Below are 24039 nucleotides of genomic sequence, written 5' to 3'. Positions count from 1 at the left end.
TTAATGCGCGAAGAAAACAAAACTTACAATGACTAAATTTTTCAGTAAATGTTTGCCTACCACATCCGAATGTGATCAGCATTCACACTATCCCGTGTTAGTGTAAAAGTGTACAAACTGTGATCGTGTTTCAATTGCTTTGACGCACGTTAAAATTTCCCCTTGAATAAGAAATGTTCTCTTTGTGTGAATCTGCAGTGAAATGAACTTCATATGGAAAAAATCTATTTCCGGGCACGTGCAAAGTGCATAAGCTGAGTGCATCGCTACAAGCGTTTCTCGAGTGTTGAAGTGTTGCCAGTGTGGATGAAAGGTGGAATCGTGTTCGACCAAACAAGATGCCGGCTGTGTCCGAGTATCGGCAGGGTAGAAAAGTGCGCCACTATACTTATACTTCTCATATCCTTGCGATGACGCACGACAATCATCATCTGTAAATATCGTCACCGTTTTCCCGCATATAACATTCATCCATGGGCATTATGGTGGGAAGGGTACCGTGATAGCTTCCTGCTTAGAAATAAACTGGCAAAGGTTTTGGTGCTTAGTAACGACTTGCTCAATCATACACACGTAACACAATCGTACCCATACAGCATTGCGGTTCCGTCAACTCCCGAAAGCATGTTAGCAAAGCCTCATGTCATAAAGCGCAGACTGGCCAAACAATTGTAAGCAGTGATATTCGACTCCTTCGCAATCCGATTAGAAAACCATCCATCCATCCCGAGCGAACGCCAACGATCCTTTTGCGCCAACGAAAGTTGTTTCAAGGAAACAGTTTTGCGTAAATGCGCCAAACATAGTAAGGGAATCCACTGCTTTGACGCCCTTAGCGCCTACATCATCATTCGGCAAGCATTTATTGTAGCAGCGACCATACCTAGTCATTAATACTCTACATCCTAACTTCGGCCTAGCTTAGACTGCAACAGTACTGGGAAAATGCTTAAACATAAACGGAATGCAAAACCGGTACGTTGAAACCCCCACATTATCTCTGTCACTCTTTCGTTCCTGTTGTCGTTTTCCTTCGTTTGTAGTGGAAATAGTAGCCTAGAGATTGTCTCGTTGTGTAGCCGCATATCCTCTTCACCTTCACACTGTTGCACGTACCTTTGGTTCCTTGTAATGTTAGTTGCCCTAACAAATCCACATCCTTTCATATCAGCATGTAGTAGCGAAAGGAAGCGAAATGAGAATTCCACTACGTACGGTATCCAGCATCTGTCGATGTTTTCAAGAGCTCTCTTCATCAGGTTCTAGAAAACGTTAATGTGACTGGCTGGTGTTGATGCGAGTACGTAATGATTTCCTCTTAAACTTTCCATTGCAACACTTTTAGTAGTAGTTTTCATGACACAGTGCACTCGTTTTACTCATAACACTCTTGCATTATTATCTTATGTTTATACATTTTATTACGCGTTATATTTATGCAACAACACATTTTATCATAACATAAGGGTTTTCGTGGAATTGGAATTATCAGTTAATCTTTTTTCGCACTTTTTTACTATTTTCGCAAAACTCAATTTTGTGTTAAAGTACTTTTTTATGGAGCATAATTTTTGGTATTAAAAAAAATAAATAAAACTGTGCGGATTATCTGTTTTTTTGTTATTAACTTTTACCCACCACCAGGCGTCTCCATGTGGGATGTGACATTGAACCCATAGCTCAATGTCGCTATCCATTAGTACTGAAACAAGGTACAGAGTAATGTTTATTTTAATTTCAAACACGTTTACATATGGTATGACGTGTTTATTCATTGTTTGAAATTCAATAGAAATTGCAATTTATTTGCTATCGTGTTGTGCCAATGCGTACATTTATAATTCCAGTTCATTGTTTATAAATAACTGCCTGTACATGTTGCACAATTTATTTTTTAAAAATTCAAGTCAAATAGCCATATTTGATGCCAACGAATTATTTATCGCATTTAGTCGATATTCAGATCAGGCTTTCGATGAGTTTCAGAGGTAGTTTTAAATCATCAATCAATCAAGTAAAACGAGTTTTGTTAAAGGATGAATTTTCATTATAAATGGCATTATTAATTATAATCTTATTTCGTGGACAGTTTGAATGCTTCTGCGTATTCCAAAAGCATCGATCCAAACAATTAATGTGTGTTGCCCGATGGTCTTTTAATGTCATCGTTCACACATCAATATCGTTCATTACGTTGTGCATTTTGTCTCGTTTTATACATTTGGCCATACTGCCATGCCGTTAATAGTATACCAGAGGTATTGGAATCAATCGATATCGGTAGCAAAATCGACACGTCCCGTAGGAAAGCTAGTTACATTATTCAGTTCCCTTTTCCACCCGTTTCATCGTGAACAAAATATTGCACAAAAGAAACACTGTTGACTGTTCTCTTTGTCTTACGGTTTAATGAATTATTCACGACAGAAGTAAGAACCGTACCCGGTGGGATTTGCTTCCAGAAGCTTAAAGACAAACAACAGCCTAGAAGCTATTCCCTGCTAACCAGCCGTATGAAGTGCTTCTTGGAAAATTCACTTGGTTGAAGTGTCGATCTGGACCGTTGGCTACCATCCCCGCGATCTGTTGCGCCCTTTTCGCTGGTTCATCGAATGGTTTTGTTTCCGATCGATTCTGACTTCAGGTTATAGGTCGATTTTTTCCACTTATGAAATCCGTTAACGTTATTTTGTTTCTTTTTTTCTCGTTGAAATACATTCAATCAAGGCAATTGTTGGAGTGACAATCTAGAGAAATGTGTGCAAGCTATTCGTGAGTATTGCAAACATTGATAAAGCTTTGAAAAAGCATGTCTTTGTTTTGACGTTTTTTCTCGCCAACCACCTGTTTGACTGCAGGAAATGGACGTTGCAGAATATTGATAAGTATGCCACCCCATTATTGATTCTCTTGGCAGCAAGAAAACAATACATTTGGCAATGGGGCGATGCGGGACATTGGTAAAATAATAATACATCGGTAATAGCAGACTTTGGTTTTGTTCACTTCAGAAAATCAGCTACGAAAAAGGGTGTTTTGCTGCTGCTTTTTACCAACCATCAAAAGTTGTGTTTGAAAGTGTGTTTGTGCTTTTGCACGGTAACTGCCGTAAGGTGATTGTTTTTGCGGAGGCGAGAAAATGGAAAATCGTTTGTAATCCTTCTGGCCATGTTTTAATTACTACTGCACGGGCATGGGGTTCAAAAGTATAATTAAAAGCTTTTTTTTCGTTTCCCTTTGGTTGCGGATAAAAAGAGATTTTTTTTCATGTAGAGTGTGATGATTGTCGATTAAAGATACCATTATCGTTGATGGAACATGGAATTAAATATATTATACTTTACATAAGGAAATTTGTGATCATTTTTAACTACGAAACAGAACCCACAAAACATCTCACCTAGATGATATGAACAAACTTTGCTTTTGATTTATCACAATATGATCTACATTTTCGTTGTCGAATATTTTTTGCATTGCTCCCACACGAAAAATTGCTTGTCTCAAATAAATCTTGGGGAAGTGTGTGTACCGTGACAAATACGTCAAACTTTGTTCAATGCAAGCTGTCGACTGCATGAACTTTGGAACACCGATGACGATCGGACAAAAGTTTTGTCACTCGCTGTTATGAAACGCATGCGGACGCCTGATGGTTTTGGGGTACAGCTCTTAAATTGACATCGTTCTCGTTCTGGGAGTTTCTGGGTGAAAGTTTTAATATGCGGCAGCTATTGAAGCATGTGCTGACTGCTGCTATGGATGGTTTTCGATTAGCGTTGCTGATGTGTGCTCACAATTAGTGTCGTTGCAGTCGTTTCGCTACAATTTACGCGTAGAGTAACTTTCGCATTTTTACACAACAAACTCTAACGTTCATCCATTATTCTGTGCGAGCGACGAATGCATTGCACATTTCCATCTGAACTTGCAATTTTGTTCATGGTTTGGTTGCACAACTTTGGCACAGATTTGATTAGTCGGCACCTTTACTTTACGTTTTAACGTCACCCTCGTGCTTTTCTTTTAGATACATTTTCTAACCACTTTTTTCCTATCTCTTTCTCCTTTCTTGCTGTTTTTTCCTAACTAATTTCTTCTATGCTGTCACGCTATCTTCAAAAATAAAAACCGGCCTCTACCATTTAAACATGAATCACAAATTTACAATCCGTTTCAATAATGTATGTCCACGTGTTTGTCTTACCTTTAATCACCCCCCTTACTTCCTTTTGTGCTCTGTACGTTTTCTATAATGTGTTGATTGTTTTGCTTTTAAAATCCTATTGTTCAATATTGTACTTTATATCTTGGTGAGGAAAAATGAAAAAAACAATGCATTTTACATTATATTAAAATACTTCTTGTCATAAACTATCCTACTAAACAACACATTGAACTGTGGATAATTGAATATGAATTGTCTTATACTTGGTGAATGTTATTGGGGGAAACTAAAAAAAACACAAATCAACATCAAACTACTATTAAAAAACACGTAAAATGGAAAATAATAAACATGAAATTTCGTTGATGTTTCCAAATGGTAAATAACGTCGTATAAACAACCAAAATACAAATAATATGAATGAAAACAAACACACAAACACAACCTCATCAGACACAACGAAAGCTAGGATGGGGCTTGCGGAAGATCTGCTTAGGATTGATAAATATCACCGTACCGAGGGTAAGTCTCACTATCTAATTGTGTTTTTTGTTATCTTTTTATGGTATTTTTATCGTACTTTAAAGTGTGCTAAATTATTTTAACAAATATGCTCGTTATATTAATAATATGCTATTTTTCATTTTATAAAGTGCAACATAAATAAGCATTTTGTATCTTTATAACATATTTCCTTGCATGCTTTGCTATTGTTGGTAACAGTTACATGTATAATATTGATTTGATTTATTTATACTGAAATTATTGATTTTGTGAAACAATAACAATGATGGCTTCATTATTTTATTACAGTTGAAATGTAGCTACAATTTTGCATTTTACAATTGCTATCAAAAGTTTATGAATGATATTAAATTATAGTATAGAAATAAAATCAGCACACTTCCGATATTTTTCCGAAATGGTACGCCATTGTTGCCGCAATCTGGTACCATAAACATAGCGGAACGATGCATAAATATTGCCAGAATATTTGACACTCAAATGATTCGACAATCGAAGCAATTGCATTACCACCAACACAGTGAATGGCTTTGAATTTCCCTCTGGTATTGATTCAACGAACTGTGATGAATCGTGATTCTATTTGGTCCGCATTTTATGCTCATACTAAATTTAAATAACATACGATAGAATGAAGATGACGAACGACTTTTTTTTTGTTGGGACCATTCCATTCCCGGGTGAGATTGTACTAGATGTTGTAAAAACATCCAAACCGGGTGATGGTGGTACATTGGGATGAAAATGAATTATGCAGAATCAACGTCCGCTTGCCGTGGGTTCGAGCAGTCAGACGGCAAACGTTGTTGAGAACGTACGAGAAGCTGTAAACAGTGAGTATTCTCGTTGATGGCTTTTAGTTCCAGTGAGAATGATGTATTTTTCGCCTGGCAACACGGTAGTTTGTTGCTGGAACTGGGTGGTCCAAACGACAGGCCCAGTGGGTCGTAGATTCCCAAAGCTAATGACAAAATTCCCTGGAATGTTTGACAGCAGTGTGGAAGGAGCAGAATGGTCCGAGATTAATAACGAATTTCCGTAGCAATCTCGTGTGGTAACCAGATCCACCATTTCCCTACGAGAGTGCGGCAAGTTTTTGAGGTTTTAAAATGAACCGGAACACTAAGAAGATGGCGCACGGGAGAATATGAATAAATTGTGAACTTCCTCACATGGAACGAACTACTGGGAGGGCTGTCAGTGTAGTTGGGTGGTCTGACAAAGCGTTGGAAGCAGTTTAGCTGAAACAGTACACGCATAATTAGTCGGATGAGTAGTTGGTTGAGGGTTGGTGAATTATAACCGCATGTTTACGACTCAGAAGGAATGGATGGATCTGGTGCTGAACACAAATGTTGATGTTGTATTTTTTTGGCATATATAGGCTTTGAAAAGGAAACAAAACATTGCTCACAATTGTGTTTGGAATTTGTCAGCAAAAAAAGGAAAAAAATCGTACCTTCCGAACAAAAAAACCTTTTTATATGTTTTTTTTAATTTTACGCACTTGTTAATGTGCAAAACAATATCAGAGTTATCGGTTACATATTTGTAGAACAAGGATCTAAGTGCAAATAAGCAATAAGCTAAGTGTGTACAACTTTTCGCAACATTAATTAAAAAAATTATATTAAAATTAATTATGATTGAAAAATCTATCAAACCATGGACATTATGTTTAGAAGTATGCAATGTAAAACGTCATTATTTTTACGATCTTACCTGTAGTAAATCCAAATCGAACTTTAAGGTGTTTAAGCAGATTTTTAGTATTTTACCCAACATCCATCGCCTTATCGCTAATTCAAGTTTTCCCACCTTCTGAAAATAATTTATTAGAGACCAAAATAAATTATAATACAATATTTTTAGGCCGTATTAGCGAATGGAGCAAATTTGTGATTCTTTCGATTAAAAACAAAGGTATTTCGCTGATTCGTGTATAGAATCGTATTGTATTCTTCATTATTTCAATGTTGACTTCAAACGATTTAATTTCAGTATGGTTCACATTTTGGCCACCAAGGCCAGTATGGTCGAGTAACCAGTTCTGGCAGCCATGTTTTAGCATTTTTTAGCCAAGAACAAATAGTAGTGATAATAATTAAACATAAACCAGCTAGTTGTCGCATAAAATCATACACAGGTCGATCTATTGTTATGTCATTTTCAGATTTTTTCCTTTGACAGTTCGCGGTGTTCCGCGATCGTTGACGATTCTTTTGACGCCAATAAATGATGTTAATTGTTCGCGTCACAAGCACGTTCCACTATGAATAGGATTTTTTTGTACTTCAAAATGTCGCATGACCAAGATGTCGTTGGCCGCTGTTTGGAACCGCTTGGTTGTGGTTTTGATTATCGTACACTGGGGTGCGATTCAAGAGCCAAACGAGTACACCGCAACACTTCGAACAACCATTGTTGTTGAGAGTCCATCAACGAACGATCATCAACGACTGAAACCAATACCAATGCTGTGCGGATTCGTCGATTGTACTGCTTGGTTTCTGGGTGGTGGTATTTGTTTTTGTTTTGTCGGGGTTCCCGAAGTGATATGAGCGTATGGCCGCTTGGCCTTGGGATGGAGTAGTCGTCGATGGTCAACTGTGGTTAAGTGCGTTTTGGGTGGTTGTTTAGGCGTGACCAATTGGTATGGTGTGCATTATCTAGCAGTGAAGTGGTACGAACCGTGAAGCTTTAAATGAAAACAGTGCTAATTTCGTAGTGGAAAACGTGCATACTTTAAGCAAAACTGTACAGAAGAGCACAATTTAAGTGCAGTTAGCGAATAGCTTTTACCAATTAAGTGTGTAGAAATAATTTGTGTGATGTTACAGCTGTGGGCAATAATATATTGTACAAATATGTTTCTGTATTCGTATATTTGCTAAATGAAAACATTAGTTCTAAAATTAGGTTGGAACTAGTTGATTTAAAAAAAAGTTATCTCATTGTTCGAATACTGTAAACACAAGGGACAGGTTTATTTACAAACGAGCTCACTGTTCGATTATTTAACGCCACGTGCATCGTCGTACGGGAGCGATAGTGTTCGTTCACGTGTAGTCAAAACCATACAAACACAAACGCAGCCCGGCTATTAAAATGTCTAATCTATTGCAGCGATTAGTGCCGAAGCAGCTGTTTTGCTTCGTTTCTTAGTGTTAGTTACGCTAAAGTGTGACTTTCTCCCTGGCATTGAGCTCTTGAGTTGTCGACGAAAGTGTAGTCGTGGTAGCGTGTTCAAAAAGAGTTACCTCGCGAGAGTATGTTTTCGATCATTTGTTTGAAATGTGAAACGCTTACTTTACTGTGTGTACAAGCTGTGAATTAATGGCAATGGAAAATACAATATTGATATGCATTTTTCCAAAGTGTTGCAATAATGAATTCAGATGGAAAGCATTTGTAGTGCTACAAACCAATAGTTAGGCGAGTGAAAAAAATCATTGCGAAAAATTTTTGGATCATATTGTATTGGATCTTTTATGTGCTTCAATATGAAAATTGGAGATTTTTTTCTTAAAGAACAAGAAAAAACAGTTTCTGAACAAATGTCTACTACGGCATTAGTAACTCTAGATGCCGAAATATGGTTGATTTACGATCAGTGTTTATGGTGAAGGTAAATTAGCCATTATAACATTGGTTTATTAGCTCCAATTATGTTAAAAATATAATTTGTACCAATCACAAAAATTCTTCAAATAATGTTCAACTTCACTTCAAAAGTGATTATGAAAATTCAAATTTCAAAAGCGCTTATGAAAATAACATTAACTACAGTTTACCCCTAGGCCGATAAAGTTTGACATCTCTGCATAACTCAAAGGTGTAAGTGAAACATGTAATACATTTACCGGTTCGGTACGTGCATCGCAAACATGTTCACACCTTTCAGAGCCGAGCACACCTTCCCAGTTACGAGGTTTTATCTTTATCTGGAGAAAATATTTATCAAGGTGACACCCGGTACCAAGATGAGTGATAACAAATTGTGTAGCGATCAAGCAATACCACAATCCCTTAGAAACGTGTTCAGTGCTGTGCTACAGCTATTCTTATGAGATGTGCACAACAATTGCCTAGAAGTTAACGATGCGTGTGAAAACCTGTACAAAGTAGTGCTCTTAAGAGTGGTGTCGTAACTGTGCACGGTCTGTTCCGTTGATTAGTTTATTGAAAGTGATTCACTAGTACAATGTTTCGAAATGTTGAATGAATGTGTTTAAGCAAGTTCCGTTTAGTGCGGTGTCCCATTAAAGCAAGCAGAAAAACGTGTGTCTTGAAGCTTATGATAGGAGCCTTCAATATACGAGACAAACGTGTCACACTTTGTTGCATGATATTAGCTCAGAATAGTTTCCAGCAGAATGGGAAATTCGCCAAGCAGAAATGCTGCGAATGAAAGCGATGTTTTCGATCGAGTTGCTCTTTTATCGTAAAATGAAGTGAAGGGATAATGTATTTATTCGACCCGTCCTCCATCTTCAGTTTGCCGTAAACGTTCTGATTATGCTGGTTCTCATCCAGTTAAACCTGCTGACGAGTGCAGAGCAAAAGCTGCATGCACTTGATTGCAGTGTCGTTACGAGATCTTGTTCACTTCGCCAGGGAAATTTCATCAAAAAGTAATGCTCCAAGCATTCCTCGATAGTGCTGTGAATGGGAGGGAAAACTTTTGCTCGAACCGGTACCATGGTCGGGTGGGCACTGCCTGGTGGCCGTTTCTTTAGCAGCTACTGATTTCTTACACTTTCCCTTGCTTCTGCTTTTCTTTCGAATTGCCTGAAGATATCGTTCAAGTGCAAGTATTCGACCAGCCAACAAACATAACACGAGCACGCATGATGGATGAAAAGGTCACAAAAAAGAAGAAAACTGTATCATGTCTTGGACGCAGGCTGAAATGTGTCCACACCGGTTGATAATATCTGCCGTGGCGGTATGATAAGCAGAAGGGGCATAAATACAGCGGATGGATGCTACTGGAATCATGTTCATTACCGTTTCCTTGTAAAACCTATCCGCGTACACTACGTCATGTATTTAGGGCCGAAGAAAAGCTCGTGTCAACCTGATCGGGTTTTGCGTAGGGCGGCACGTGGGTGGCAAGTGTAACGAACTAGTTTCGTTTCACTAGATCGATGGGTACACGGGTGCAACCCGGATGGGAAGAAGAAAGAGCCCAATTATAGCTAGTAAACTGTGCGCTCCGGTTTCGGTTTGCGTTTCCAACCGTTTCCAACACACAGAGCGGCCTTCCGAGAGCTCCGACCGTGGCGACTGATGATAAATTATCTCAGTAATCATCGTGCACGTGCTATCTCAGCAAATTGTTTTTGTTGTTGTTGTTGTTGTTTCTTTGATTGAACTATTTTCGTAGAGGGATGCTTTTGCCTTAAATCATTAGTGGGTTACATGGTAACATTTTGTAAGCAAAAAAAATTAAATGTAAAATGGTAGTGAGTAATAGGGTATTACACGAGTGGATAGAAATGGAAATTATTAATACAATGTCATTTTTGGTAGTTGTGTGCGGCAACTATTTTTGTTTAATGATATTTTAAACTATTTATTAGAATATCATGAGCGTGTTTTCAATAAAACTATTTACTTTGCATATAAGGCGGAATGTAGAATAAAGTTTTTCATATATTTTTTATTATTAACTGATAAATAAAAACTGTGATAACATTCTATAAACCCGATAAAGTATATTAGCGTATGAAATAAGTGAAAAACTTTTCAAGCAATACACAATCTAAAACTTGTATATGTTTGCTCCATATCAGGGATGTCAAACCAAGGCGTGTTAGACGGATGATGTAAATTGGGTAAAATTATTCCATAGAACGTCGACTATATTTCTTGTAATACAATACAATTCCCCAAAAGAGCTTTCGTCTTTAAGCCATTGCTTAAATTTAGTGAACATATTTCAAAAGAGCTGAATTTCTCTGTTCTCCACAACCGTTCGCAAATCATTTTTCCAGTGGACTATCGGCCTGACTGACGATATCAACTTATCACCCGTTGTGCGTTGTCGGGGCCATTTATGTTCGCTGTTGGGTTTTTTTATTCTTCTCTTTTCTGTATACCCTGCTCAATGAAGAAGAAATTCCTTTGGCCGGCCTAAATTAGGACGAATTTTCCTAACGCCCGTGCGCTTAATGAAGTCGTAATTACTGGGTAAATGTTAAACACATCCGACCGTTCGGTTCCGTATCTTTGGCGATAGCAGATTAGGCCAGAACGTCCCGGTGGATGTCCTTTTCGGTCCGTAAATCGGGTCCTATCTAAATTGGTATCGCGTTTGGTCACGGTGCCGGGAATAATGGGAAAGTGCTTTTGCCGTCCCCGATTAGCTGCAGACGGGAACCAACCGCAACAACCGCCAGACAAGGGAAAGCGCCTTTTTGCCCAGCATTAGGACATTTACGGCGACATGCTCTGAGCAACGGCACAAAATGCGGCCAAGGACAGACGTTGAATGTTCCGGTGTATGCGTTTGTGTGTATGTTTGTGTTTATATGCGAACTTGTGCTGTGATTGCGATTCGTGCGGTTACAATTTTGTGAAAGTGCTCCATTCTTTTCACACCACAGCGCGGTACGGGTGGCGTAAAGTGAAAATGAAATGGAAGGAAAATTGAAGAAAAGCTACCTCACGGACGATCCGAAACATGCGGCCCTGTTGCCAGTGTTGCGCGAAAAGCTTCGCACATTGCAATCATCGGATCCTGCGGCAACACCACCACTTTCGCCGTCTCCACCGCCACCGTCGCTTTACTTCGAAAGCTCGTCCATCTCGTCGCGTTCGTCGATTGTGGAACCATTCGATTTGAACGTGGCCTCGCTGTACCAGGTTTTCCACGTCAAGGTAAAGATTGGGGATGGCTATAAATGGGATGAAAATTGAGGGTGGAAAATACTGTAACAAATGACAGTACAGACGGCACCGAACCGAACCATAGGGCGACTGGTGGATATAAGTGAATTTTTGGGTAGCTTGCAAAGATGATTTCATTCAATATTCACTCTAATTTTCATGAACTGTTTGCATATTTGTGTGCTTTTGGCGTACCAGCAATAAAACTTTTTCGTGCTGGTATGTGGGTTAGCTCTGTTAAATAGATAGTTCGTACCACCTTCACAGCACTCGCCGAAAGCGAAAAACTCAGGAACAGATGGTAATGGGACACCAATGAAATTTAAGGCATACATTTTCTGATTTGTTATGCATTCTTCTAAAATAATTGTGATCACGCATTTAAAACTTAATCTAATTATTTAACTGCAAAATAGTTAGAGATCTTAATAAGTCGTGTATAAATGTTGTTTATTTAATTATCTGTAATTTAAAAGTTAGTCAAGTTTCTAAAGTCATAGTCCAGTCAATGTTCAAACCTAAACAAGAAATTAGTATTTTAACAACTTAATAGTCATAGCACATTTTTGAATATATTAAAATTAAAGCTGACATAATAATTTTGAGAGCTATTTAAAAAATTTTTTTTGCAATAATGTGTTTTTTTGTACAAAAAATAAATTATAGAATAGAGTAAGTTGTAGCTTTTATTCATTCTGTGATAAATTTGACCCTTAATCTGTGCAGTGAATGTCATTTATGAAAAATGAATAAATGAAAAAAATAACTAATGTAACAAATTAATAAAAAGTAAAAAATAAACAAACAAAATATATATTAATGAACAAATACAAACAAACTGTTTTTGGCACAGTAGCGAAGGCAGTCGCTATCCAACCTCCGCTGCGTGCAGACGTTAATCGAGGCTACGAAAGTGCTAAACACAGACAAAAAAAAGTGATTGCAAATAATAACGAGCGTACCCACGATGGGTCATAGCTCCCAAAAAAACAAAAAGCGGCCGATCCCCATGGGAACTGCTACCAGGCCGAAACGCAGAATACTGCCAAACATAGCACAACAGTGTGCAGCCAATCCATACGCACCTCTACTATCGCTAGAGGACAACGAGATCGAGATCACTCACACAACTCCTAAACCATCTGGCAACGTCAAGCCAGAGCACGCACCACCACCAATAACGGTCGCCAGTTCTAATGTTCTGGACATCCATAAGAAGGTCATGGCATCTGGTGTCATGCGCTATACGACAGCGACTACCTACAAAGGTATTATAGTCCGCACCACAACTACAGCAGATTTTAAGGCCGTTTGTCAAATGCTGAAATCGACAAACACGGAGTTCCACTCTTACCAACTACACGAGGACAAAACGACCAAAATCGTCTTAAACGGCCTAATCGACATGTCAACTGAAGAGCTTAAAGAACTTTTACAACAGGAAAAAATCAACCCGGTAGCCATAAAAAAACTACCCATCAGGCAGCAGCGCTTTGACCAGCAGGCATTGTACCTGTTGCACTTCACCAAAGGCACAGTAGACATGAGTATATTAAAAACAATCAAAGCTCTAAACCACCAAATGGTCACTTGGCGTTACTTCTCCGGGCAACCTGGCCCTATGCAATGCAAAAATTGCCAAAGATTCGGACATGGTGCTGAAAACTGCTACAGAGCGCCGTTGTGCATTAAATGTTCCTTGGGGCACAAATCTTCCACGTGTCCATTATCTGCAGAAGCTGGCGAAGACAAGATCCCGACGCACAAACTAAAATGTGCAAACTGCGATGGAAACCATACGGCCAATTATAGCGGTTGTCCTAAACGGCTAACAAAAACAAAACCCAAAACTCAAAACGGAACAATGTTCGCAACTACGCAAAGGCAGGTAAATTTATCTAGCAGTGATTTCCCTCCACTTCCCTCCCGTAGTCAAAACCCATTCCCTACTACGCACACTAATCCATCCCGAGTAAATGGTCAGTCACCTCTCTCATATGCCGACGCAACTAACAGCACTGACCTTTTCAATTCAGAAGAACTAGTGCAAATCATCTCTGACACATTTCATAGTCTGCGTGGATGTAAAAGTAAAGAGGACCAAATCAAGGTAATCTTTACAATCGTTCAAAGATATTGCTATCGATAAATGGAGCAGTTTACAAACATTAAAGTCGCCTACTGGAATGCAAATAGCATAACCAACAAAAAAATAGATTTCACAAGATTTCTTAACCACCATGGTATTGACGTAGTCGCAGTGACGGAAACTTTTCTTAAACCTGACTTAGCCTTCAATGTTGCTAATTATTACACTTACCGTCTCGATAGAACATCTGGCCCTAAGGGTGGGATTTTAATTCTAATTAAAAAAACCCTTAAACATTCGTTATTGCCATCTTTCAATCTGAAAATCATTGAAGCCATTGGCATTAATATACACACTAGTCGATCTCAAATTTCATTTGTTGCAGCATATCACCCCGGCGGTAATGGCAATATGAACAAATTCAAACACGATATTAAGCAATTAACCAGCCTTAGGAACAAGTTTTTCATTTGTGGGGACTTCAATGCCCGTCACAATTTGTGGAACTGCGCCTCTAACAATCAAGCAGGAAAAACCTTATTTGACGAACTGCAAATAGGACAATTTTCCATCAACCATCCCAACTCCCCTACCTACATTCCTTCTAATCCTAAAAACAATCCCTCCACGTTAGACTTAGTTTTAACAAACCACCAAGATCTCTCGGAACCAATAACGATGCATGATCTAACTTCAGACCATCTGCCAGTGGTATTCGAATTTAAAGATGTCCAATTAATCAAAATTTCGAAAAAACAATTATTCGATTATAAAAATGCCAACTGGCCTCTTTTTAAATCTGAATTAAAAAGTCATATTAATCCTAATGAAACCGACCTTAGCCAAATCGAACAGCCATCGCAAATAGATAATATGATCCAAAAACTATCATACCACGTTTACCAATCACACAATCGAGCCGTTCCGCTCTCCACCCCGGGAGATTTCAACATTTTCATTCCTCAACCAATTATCTCCTTGATAAAATTAAGAAATGTATATAGGAAAAAATGGCAAAGACACAGACTAAATCTCTATTACAAAGACACCTACCTATCCTTAAAACAAGAAATCGAAGCCAAGCTATGCCTACTACGAAATTCGGCATGGTCTAAGAATTTAGAATCATTTAACCCACAACATAACAATAATAGCAAACTTTGGAAATTCGTAAAAATAATTAAAAAACAGCCCAAAAGCATCCCAGCATTAAAAGATAACAACAAAACACTTTTAACTCCTATAGAAAAATGTGAAGCAATAAAAACGCATTTTCAAAAAGCCCACAGTACCACCTTTCACGATAAGAGCCCTTTAAATATCAAAGTAAAGGCAGCAGTACACAGATTTTTCCGTTTAAACCCAACTCCCGAAATTATACCAGCCGAATTGATCAAACCTAAGGAAATACTTCAAATTATAAAATTAACAAAGACAAAATCTTCTTCAGGACTCGATTGCATAAATTATCGAACTATAAAACAACTTCCTAAAAATGTTATTGTATATATTACCTTAATCTTCAATGGCTGCATAAAACTAGGATACTTTCCCAACAGTTGGAAACAAGCTAAGATTGTTCCAATCCCAAAAATCGGTAAAGATTTGAATCAAGCTTGCAACTACAGACCAATTAGTCTATTAAACTGTTTCAGCAAAATTTTTGAAAAAATTATCGCAGTAAGATTAAGAACATACTCTGAAATGTGTAATATCATACCTAACTCTCAGTTTGGTTTTCAACCCGGCCTTTCCACGACACATCAGTTACATAGGCTCAAAAGCGATATAATCTTTAATCGACGCAATAACAAGTCCACCAGCCTAGTACTATTGGACATGGAAAAAGCGTTTGATACCATTTGGCATGATGGTTTGACTTACAAATTAATCAAATATGGGTACTCAAATTATATAATCCATCTGATCAAGAGTTTCCTATCCAATAGATCTAATGCTGTTTATATCAACAATACGCAATCCAATAACTACACTCCCCCTGCGGGTGTGCCACAAGGGAGTGTACTCTCACCCATACTTTTCAATATCTTTACGGCTGACATACCTAAAATGACAAACTGTACCCAATATCAGTACGCCGACGATCTGGCCATTGGCACCTGCAGTAGATTATCGAAAACCGCAATTAAAACACTAAACAAATCTTTACTCATTTACCACAAATACTGCAACAGATGGAAATTGAAGATCAACCCTAACAAGTCAGAAGCAATTTTTTTCACCCGTTTCACTAGCCGACGTAAAATACCTAATACCAACCTAAAATTGAATGGAGTAAATATACCATGGTGTACCAAAGTCAAGTATCTAGGTATCATTTTAGATAAATGCCTGACCTTCAAACAACATACTGAAAACCTTACTATCAAATGTGAAAAAATGCTCAGAAGCCTGTATTGTTTCTGGAACAGATCATCAAAATTAAGTCTGAAAAACAAAATCCTCATGTACACCTCCCTGATAAGGCCTATAATAACCTACGCATCCCCGGTTTGGCACTCCTGCGCTAAAACACACAAATTAAAAATGCAAAGAATTCAAAATAGATTTTTGAAAACTTTCTTGAATGTTCCTTTTTGGTATAGAACTAATTACATCCACAGAACTTGCAATATTGAACCCCTTGAAATATTCATATCAAAACTTAACTCCAATTACTTATCACGAACTAATAATAACCTAAACCCCACACTAGTGGAATCACTCTCCCGATCATATCTATAATTGTATTACCAATCCCAACTCCTTTCCTTCCTATCCTCTACCTCTCCAACGACATTCACTGTTAGATAATTAAGATTAGGTTTAGCTTTTCTCTTCTCTCGTAACCTGGCGTCATTCTTTATATATAAAAAAAACAAAATTCTTTTTTTTTTCTTGTCCTGTGGTGGGTTTTGTTAATTTTCCCACTCCATTTTCCAAACGCCTAAAGGCAATGCTAACTAGCAACATAGAATACAAACAGCAAAGCTATATAAAAATTCACTTATATTGAGGAAAGCACCAAAGCGAACCCACTGTGTAAACATCTGAAAATGTACTTGTATACTTATTATCACGAACAATAAATAAAAACTACTACTACTACTACTACTACAGTAGCGAAGGTGCAAAACAAAGTTTAGTAAATCTAAATAGTAATACTTAAGCAAAATAGTACCAAAAACTATATGTACGTTTCTTTATCTTTTTGACTGACAGCAACCACCCTGCTGTGACTAAAGTAGTCACATGATCACAGGTGTCGTTTTGACGAACATGGGAAATTGATTAAAAAAGGATGTATTGGAGGTGTCAACCAAGGCATAGTATCAACACAATCAATGTCGTCCGTATTTTTATTTTCACGTGCTATTTTTACTCAACAGTTTCACAGCTACCCACCACAGGTACCACCGAATGGTGTATCCCAACTGGATGGTCCGCCATTTTACCATTATGGTTATTGTGAATGTTATGTGCTACTGTAGAGAACTGTTTGATGAAAGCAAAATAAAATAAAGCAAACGATGCCTTCTGTGTTCGTTTGTGTTATGGAGTTTTCGTTTTTAAATTGTGCGATGTGTGGCAAAAATTTGAATGGGATTTTCTGCCACAGGTAGAAGTGGATGATCGCATGCCGCTGCTCAAACCAATGTAGGCAGTGATTCAATCAACGATAAATACACTCTGGTGGCAACTTAATTCCGTTTCGTTTTATTTCGTCCGATTTCGTTGTATATGCCGCTGAAGGTTCGACCCATGCTCTCATGTTATGACATGGCGCTTTTAAAGGTTTCTGTTTTTCGCATAGCTTTGGTATCCTGCCACTTGTGGTGTGTGAAGTCAATTCGGAAAACATAATCTCCTAATAAGGTTTGATCGTGACTGTTCACGTTATTTAGTATGATTTGTGTAATTCGTGGTAAACATATCGTTTGCATACTGTAGCAAGGTATTGCTTCGTCATTTTTGTTTTGATTTACTGAGAAATCGACAGAACCTCGATGGAAAACAATTCAAGGAACAGTTTAATAAAACATGTTTAATTTAGCGACATTGCTGCATTGCCCTTTGAAAGTCAAACAGTTTCTAGAATATGTGTAATAAATGCATCTTTCACTTGTTCAAATGCTGAGCATTCCTTAATCTGAAACGACCACTTAAACCATAAAAATATAAGGCAATCTTTATTTTTTGGCCCAGTCATCAGGTCAATGATCCGATCAACATGTTTTTTTTAAATATTTATGGTTTAGTTATTATGAAAAGATAGAATATATTTTTCTCATTCAAAAATGTAATGTTTGAAAACCATGTTTTTTACAATTTTACCGGATCTTTAAAATTATTTTTTTTTAATTTTATCAACATTTTTTTGTTTGTTATAAAGAATGTGTAAAATCTCCTGCATGATTTGTATGTGTACTTTTCAATGCTACTTAAATAGATTGTTCACGTAAAACCCACCATATTGCACTGTGTTTTGTACTGTCTGTCTTTCGGTCTTTTCACTACTATTGGCTTACAAACGTAACATTCCATACACGAATTGGCACTGAAACGTAAGTTGGCTTGGCTATATCAATGAACAGGTAAATTAAATAGTTTGTTTAATGTTCAAACCTTTCATTTTCTCTAGCAAACTAAAATTTTGAAATAGATGTTTGTGGTAGAAGAATAAATTGTAAAAGACAAACAAAAATATAGAAAAATAGGCACTAAATTTTAAATATAAATGTAAAACTGAGTTTGATTTGTTGCAAAAGAAAATAGAAAGCTGTACACAAATCAAAATCATTAAAACAAGCTAAAACAACCGCAAGATTGTCATCCAGCGAGTAATTTTGCACTATAAATAATGAACGCCCATCAAGGTTTACTTGTAAAAGTGCACTCAACCACCAATGCTTCGCAAATGTAGCTATGGAAATGCATTATTAGGCAGTAATGTCAGCAATAAAAATGAAATAGTTAAACATATTTTTCAGCACATGCTAGTGGGTTGAAGATCAAAAGTAGCAAAATAGCGGAAACACGTTTGGTACATTGCTAGTATTCACAATGCTTCTTGAAGCACGTTCTGGCAGTCACACATTCTTAGTGTTCTGTTATTTTGTTTTTCACACAACTGTTTCCGGTTTGGAAATGCTGCAACGAAACATTGACAACCGGTGGTTGTTTGAGGGGTGCAAAAATTTTTACGCACTTCTACTTGTTGGCGCATAGCAACGGTAGTTAAGGAAAAGAGTATGGTGAAATAAAAACCATATATTATGTAGTGCACTTAACCGCCGCCAGAAAGGATCACAAGCTTCAAGCAAATGCCGGATCACGTGCCATTAGAAGCAACGCAGCACAGCAGAATCGTACAGAAGCAGCTGCTAATACGCAGTTCAATGCAGCCGGGAGCTGCAACAGATCGCACGTATTCTGCTCGGATGCATTCGTTTACTCGATGCGCGAACCGGTTCGCTCAAGCTCACGGGAGTTGTGCATGTTATGTTGTAATTGAATAAGTTTCATCAAACCGAATCAAACGTGTGATTGCGCATGCAGGTATCACCAGATGTCCGGTGGTGGATCGTTTCCACGTGGCGTATGTACCATGCAGATTTCCGAGAAGTGCACGTACGAATGCCGAACAGCATCTCACACTGCTTACCGTCACTAACGAGCGCACGGGCTGCAGGATGTGGGTGCAAAATAGCTTACGTGTGTGTGCGAGTGTTTGCTTGTGTGTGTGTGTGATCGTGTGTAAATAGGCACGTTTCCAGAAGCAGCTGCATCCTGATGATAAACGGTTGCTACGTACATCGCCGCATGTAGTAATTGTAGAACAGATTCAATTTGGCGTCCTGTCCTTGCGCTTGAAGCTTCCCTTCGAAGAATGTTTGCGCTGAGAGTAGTGTGATGAACATAGTTAAGGAAAAACGATGAAACAACAAGGCAACAAAATCGAACCGATCTCTCGGTACCATGTTTTACTAGAATATAATAAAATGCTTTGAAAATTAAATGATTCAATTCGAACATGTTGACACAATACGGTTTTTAATTTTCCTAAAGGCACTAGATATGACAGTGGAAATGTATAGTAACAAGGAGAATTAGTAAATGGTATACAAAATTGAAGTGATTTCGTCTACCGAAACGAAATGAGGGTAATCCAAAACTAGTCCATTGTCCATTTCTAACGACAAAGTTTTTTCTTGTTTCATTTCTCTTTCCAATTATTCGGCTGTTCCTCTGTGGGTTGACAAACGTACTAAGCAGCGCACCGCACGCAGCTGGATCGAGGCAAATTTTCAAAAACGGGAATGCATCAAATTTGTACCAAATCCAAGAACTGAAGAAATGTAAGTATATTTAATGCACATAAATTATTTATTATTGTAAAAGTTTGCTTACTTTGCGATAGTTAGTATAAAAACTTTTTTTTTATCCAAGAGAAAATATTGATGTGATGTATGAAAGAGTTATCAATAGTACCACTTGTGTGTCAATTAAAATTGAATAGAAAATTTAGTCATTCAATTTTTCTCGATTAGAGCGTGCAGCTAACCATGACGTATAGAAATTGTTTGCCAAATGGCTTCATCGAACGTGCCGCGCAAATAGTCCATTTTAAAAACATACGAACCGTCGGCGGAAGTCAAGTGCACGAATGCTGGCACTAGTGCTAGCGAGTAATGCGGTAGGATTTTTTATGAGTTTGACCTACTTACGGTCGAGCAAACGGTTGGTTTTTGCCTGGGCCGTGGGTGACCCAGAGCTAGCGTGACCTCGGTCTGTACTCAACTGCTGACTCAACCTGCCACAGCAAGGTCGGTTATTGCAAAATCGATAATTTTTGCTGGGAAAAGCCACCCACAGCGAGCCAGTGGGCCTTGGGGTTGTGAACACCACTGTCAGCAGGGGTAGAAGTAAGTGCATTTTGGGGGATTTGTTCCATTCGGTTGAATATGGAAGGTGAAGAGTGGTAGTAATTTTCATGTTTTAATTATGGTTCGGTTTATGCTTCGTAAAGATCGAAAACTGATTACTTTTAGTACTCTGCTTCTGCAAAAGGATAAGATTGAATGTTTAGGTGATGTTGTTTTAACGATTATGAGAATTTTCCGTCTGGATATCTTCTAAGTTTCTAAATTTTTTTGTCTTCAAATGTTTCGCCTTCTTATATCCGTCGCACGATGGTACGAAATGAAAAAACAAAACAAAATAATTTAATGCTTAATTCCCTGGAGTAAGTAATCATTTTTCCACAAACCGTTCGCCTTTGGTTGCTTTATATGTTATGTTCACCTTTCTCGCCGAATTGAATCAGCACGATTATCATCGGTAATAAATGGCATGAAAAATAGCTCCCGGGAGAAAATATGTACGGGTATCAATGATTGCCCATTAGTCAGGTCAGAATGGTGCAATACGCTCAAGATGTGGTGGGAAAGAAGTTGAACTCGGACGCTTCGGAGGTTCACGTCCCGTTTCCAAACTGTAAAGCTCATTTTTTCCTTTTTTGGTATAAATAAAGCATGCGTCTGTGTCCTTCCCAGACAGACAGAGCCCGATAAGAAGTAGAGTCGTTGAGAAATTGATGGATGATTTTGAAAGCTGCTTGGAACAACGCAGCAGCAGTAAAGTCGATGAAAATTTATTCGGCCGTTTCGGAAGGTCGCCGGTATTAAAAGCTTCCCTTGGGAAAATTATCTCGACTGAGCTTTTGCCTTTTACGTGACGATTTCAATTTTAGCATCTGCCCTTAGAAGAGTGAATCATTTATCAAATTTCCCGGCTGAGAAAAATATTAACACTCATCAAAGGGATGATACAAAGCGGGAAGGATAATGGAGACGCCTGGTAGCTGGTAGATGGTGCTTTTAAAAATATGTAGAAAAATGTAAATCACCTAAAAAAACCAAACAAACAATAAAAACTTCATCCACTTCTTGCTTCCATAATTAAGACGAAGCAAAAGCAAACGAAATGAAACATGCAATCGTGCAAATTGTACCTCGAATGTTCGAATTCGCTAGCAGTTGAGTTGTTCGCCTGTGCGAATGTTTCCCATTGGCTTCTGGCCAAATATCTTTCGATTTAAACTTTTTACATCATCGAGTAGCTGTTTAATTTGACTAATGAACATTCCATTATTCATTAAGATGCCTGAGTTTGGCAGACGGTATGTCGAGTTTCAACTCGTTCCTATCCTTCCATTGGCATTGAACCATTTGATTCAATTGCGCTCGCGATGAAGATGCTAGTTGGAACGGAAAATTTCTTGCGGTGTGTTATTTAAAGGTACGTCAATTAGTGAATCTGGTAAATTTGAAGGGTTTTGTCTTCAGAGCGGAATGGAGAACAAGTATCGCTTCGGGCAACTATTTTCGGATGTAAGGATTTTCTGCCGTTACTCCCTTTCTTGGCAGCGTATTGCGGTGAAAAGTGCTGCTTGATTTTCATTCCATTTGGTTGATTATTTTAATTCGTTCAAATGCTGTAGTTCCGCGAGCGGTGAATACAGGTGAATAAGGCTACTGTGCGAAATGAAACTAGAAAGCACACGATTGAAGTGCGTTTTGTATTACCATTTTAATGTACGAGATTGAATTGGTTTAACAATTTCACTGATTTCGATTGGTGTGCAGCGTGAAACCAGAGGCGCGCTATTGTAATAACATTTAAATGCCCATTGAATGGGAAAGCAACGATAGTAATTATATTTTGCTTCATTATCATCGAAATGAAAGCTTACGCTTACCGTCAGGTTGTCGCGATGGAGGTAGTATATTAGAGAGATAAAGAACAAGTTTAGAAACCTTTAGCTTCATGAATCAAAAGAGTTTAGAAATTGTTGGGTACATTTCAATTCATCAAAATTTCTTGAATGAAGTTCACGTTCTTTTGAAAACGCTAGCGATCGTTTCATTGTTTGTGTTTAATTTTGTTGCATACTTTTAATTTATTGTTGTGGATTGCAAAAAACAAAACGTAAATTGATGTAATATATTGTTTTAAATATGTTGAGGATGTAACATTGTTTGTGTACATGCGGTGTATTTGTTTAAGATTTATGTTGTTCTTTGTTTCTTAACCGATTTTGTGATGATAAAAAAATCCCTCCTGGGATCCACTTATACAGCGAAAACAACACAGCTTATTCCCTTTCAAAACCAACAAGTCAATCCACCAAACCGACAAACCCTTCGTTTCAAGCAACTCGTTTGTCACGTGCGTGACACCTCAGCAAAATGATACGGAATCTTGCAACAACGGAAGACTCTTTCGGGAAATACGGTTGCCACAGTAGCAAACAAAAGGACAGCTAAGACATCTAGAATCAACGAAAGAAATGAACGTTTAACCAAATTCTGACTGTACGAGAAAAAAAAACACATCACCAAAGGATGGTTTGAAAATTTTCAAGAGCACATGAAACAAAACAAAAAGAAAATAAAACCAATGACAGCAAGGAACAAAGTTGTCTAGCGAGTAAAAATCCAGAGACAGGCAAAAGATCAACAGGATTTCCGGGAAAAAAATTGAGACTAGTGTGCGAGAGGAAGGCATGAGTGGAAGAAACGAAAATCTTTACTTTTTTCCCTCCCATAAAGTTGGCAAAAGATTCCACGAAACACTTGCGAAAGCTTTCAAACAATGCTGTGAGGCTGCGAGCGTTGCCAGCAGGACTGCGGATTTGTGTGTTTGATAGTGTTTGTACGTTCATGCCATTGTTTTGATTTCATATTTGTTTGAGCTGTGTTTAACTTGTAACTGTCAGCAAATGTTAGCCCACTGGGTGAGTTGAGATCAAGCGCTGTGCAAAAGTTGGCATTAGGCTTAAGCGAACGTAAGTTCTAGCTCTGCTCACTTTAAACGGAAAGCAATTAATTGTGACACACGTGATGCCGCTGTTTGCCACCCATGTGATAATTCTGCAAACATGCGTGTCAGAGGTGTCCCTTGCGTTAGGGCTTTCCTCGCCGGAATGAAGGTAGAATATTAGTGAATGGTTGAGATGGCAGAACAGTTAATCTTTAGGGTATATCCATACCATTTGACCTTTAATATGGGCGATATTTGAATGGGAAAGGTTCCACCTTCTTAAAACGCGTCTTAAGAAGCAATATAAAAACTTATCCACCGACACGGTATCTCCCTTAGAATGGGAGTTATGTTTTTGTTTCGAGCATGGTTGTGTGTTGTTCTTATTCACAATTCTGTTCTTTTGAGCGCGGAGCTTTACAACATTTTATTTGTTGATCGTTTGGGTTAAAAGCAAGACCCCCGACTCCGATGATACGCCGTGTACATAATGTTGTGATGTTGAAGAACAGTGGTAAAAACAAAACTGAAGGAAAGA

At 38.1% G+C, this 24039-nt stretch overlaps 1 protein-coding gene across 25 annotated transcripts in view; it reads left to right on the top strand.

Annotated features, from left to right (window-relative positions):
• Positions 1 to 24039, top strand: part of LOC125768809 (transient receptor potential cation channel trpm) — a 68886-nt gene that overhangs the window by 18762 nt on the left and 26085 nt on the right. For 7 of the 25 annotated variants that reach the window (XM_049436945.1, XM_049436944.1, XM_049436941.1 and 4 more), the window contains exons 1-3: positions 4623 to 4690; positions 11305 to 11578; positions 19953 to 20035. In XM_049436945.1, the coding sequence (XP_049292902.1) occupies positions 11336 to 11578; positions 19953 to 20035 (326 nt within the window). In that variant the 5' untranslated portion in view covers positions 4623 to 4690; positions 11305 to 11335. Of the gene's footprint in view, positions 1 to 198; positions 976 to 4621; positions 4691 to 4716; positions 7377 to 8333; positions 8854 to 11064; positions 11579 to 19952; positions 20036 to 24039 lie in introns of those variants that run through there. The other 18 variants (XM_049436946.1, XM_049436949.1, XM_049436958.1 and 15 more) reach the window with 15 other exon arrangements.

This window comes from Anopheles funestus, chromosome 3RL (assembly GCF_943734845.2).
Source record: "Anopheles funestus chromosome 3RL, idAnoFuneDA-416_04, whole genome shotgun sequence".
In the NCBI taxonomy this organism is placed as follows: domain Eukaryota; kingdom Metazoa; phylum Arthropoda; class Insecta; order Diptera; family Culicidae; genus Anopheles; species Anopheles funestus.
Note: the sequence above shows the minus strand (reverse complement) of the source record. Positions and strands in the feature narration are given on the sequence as shown.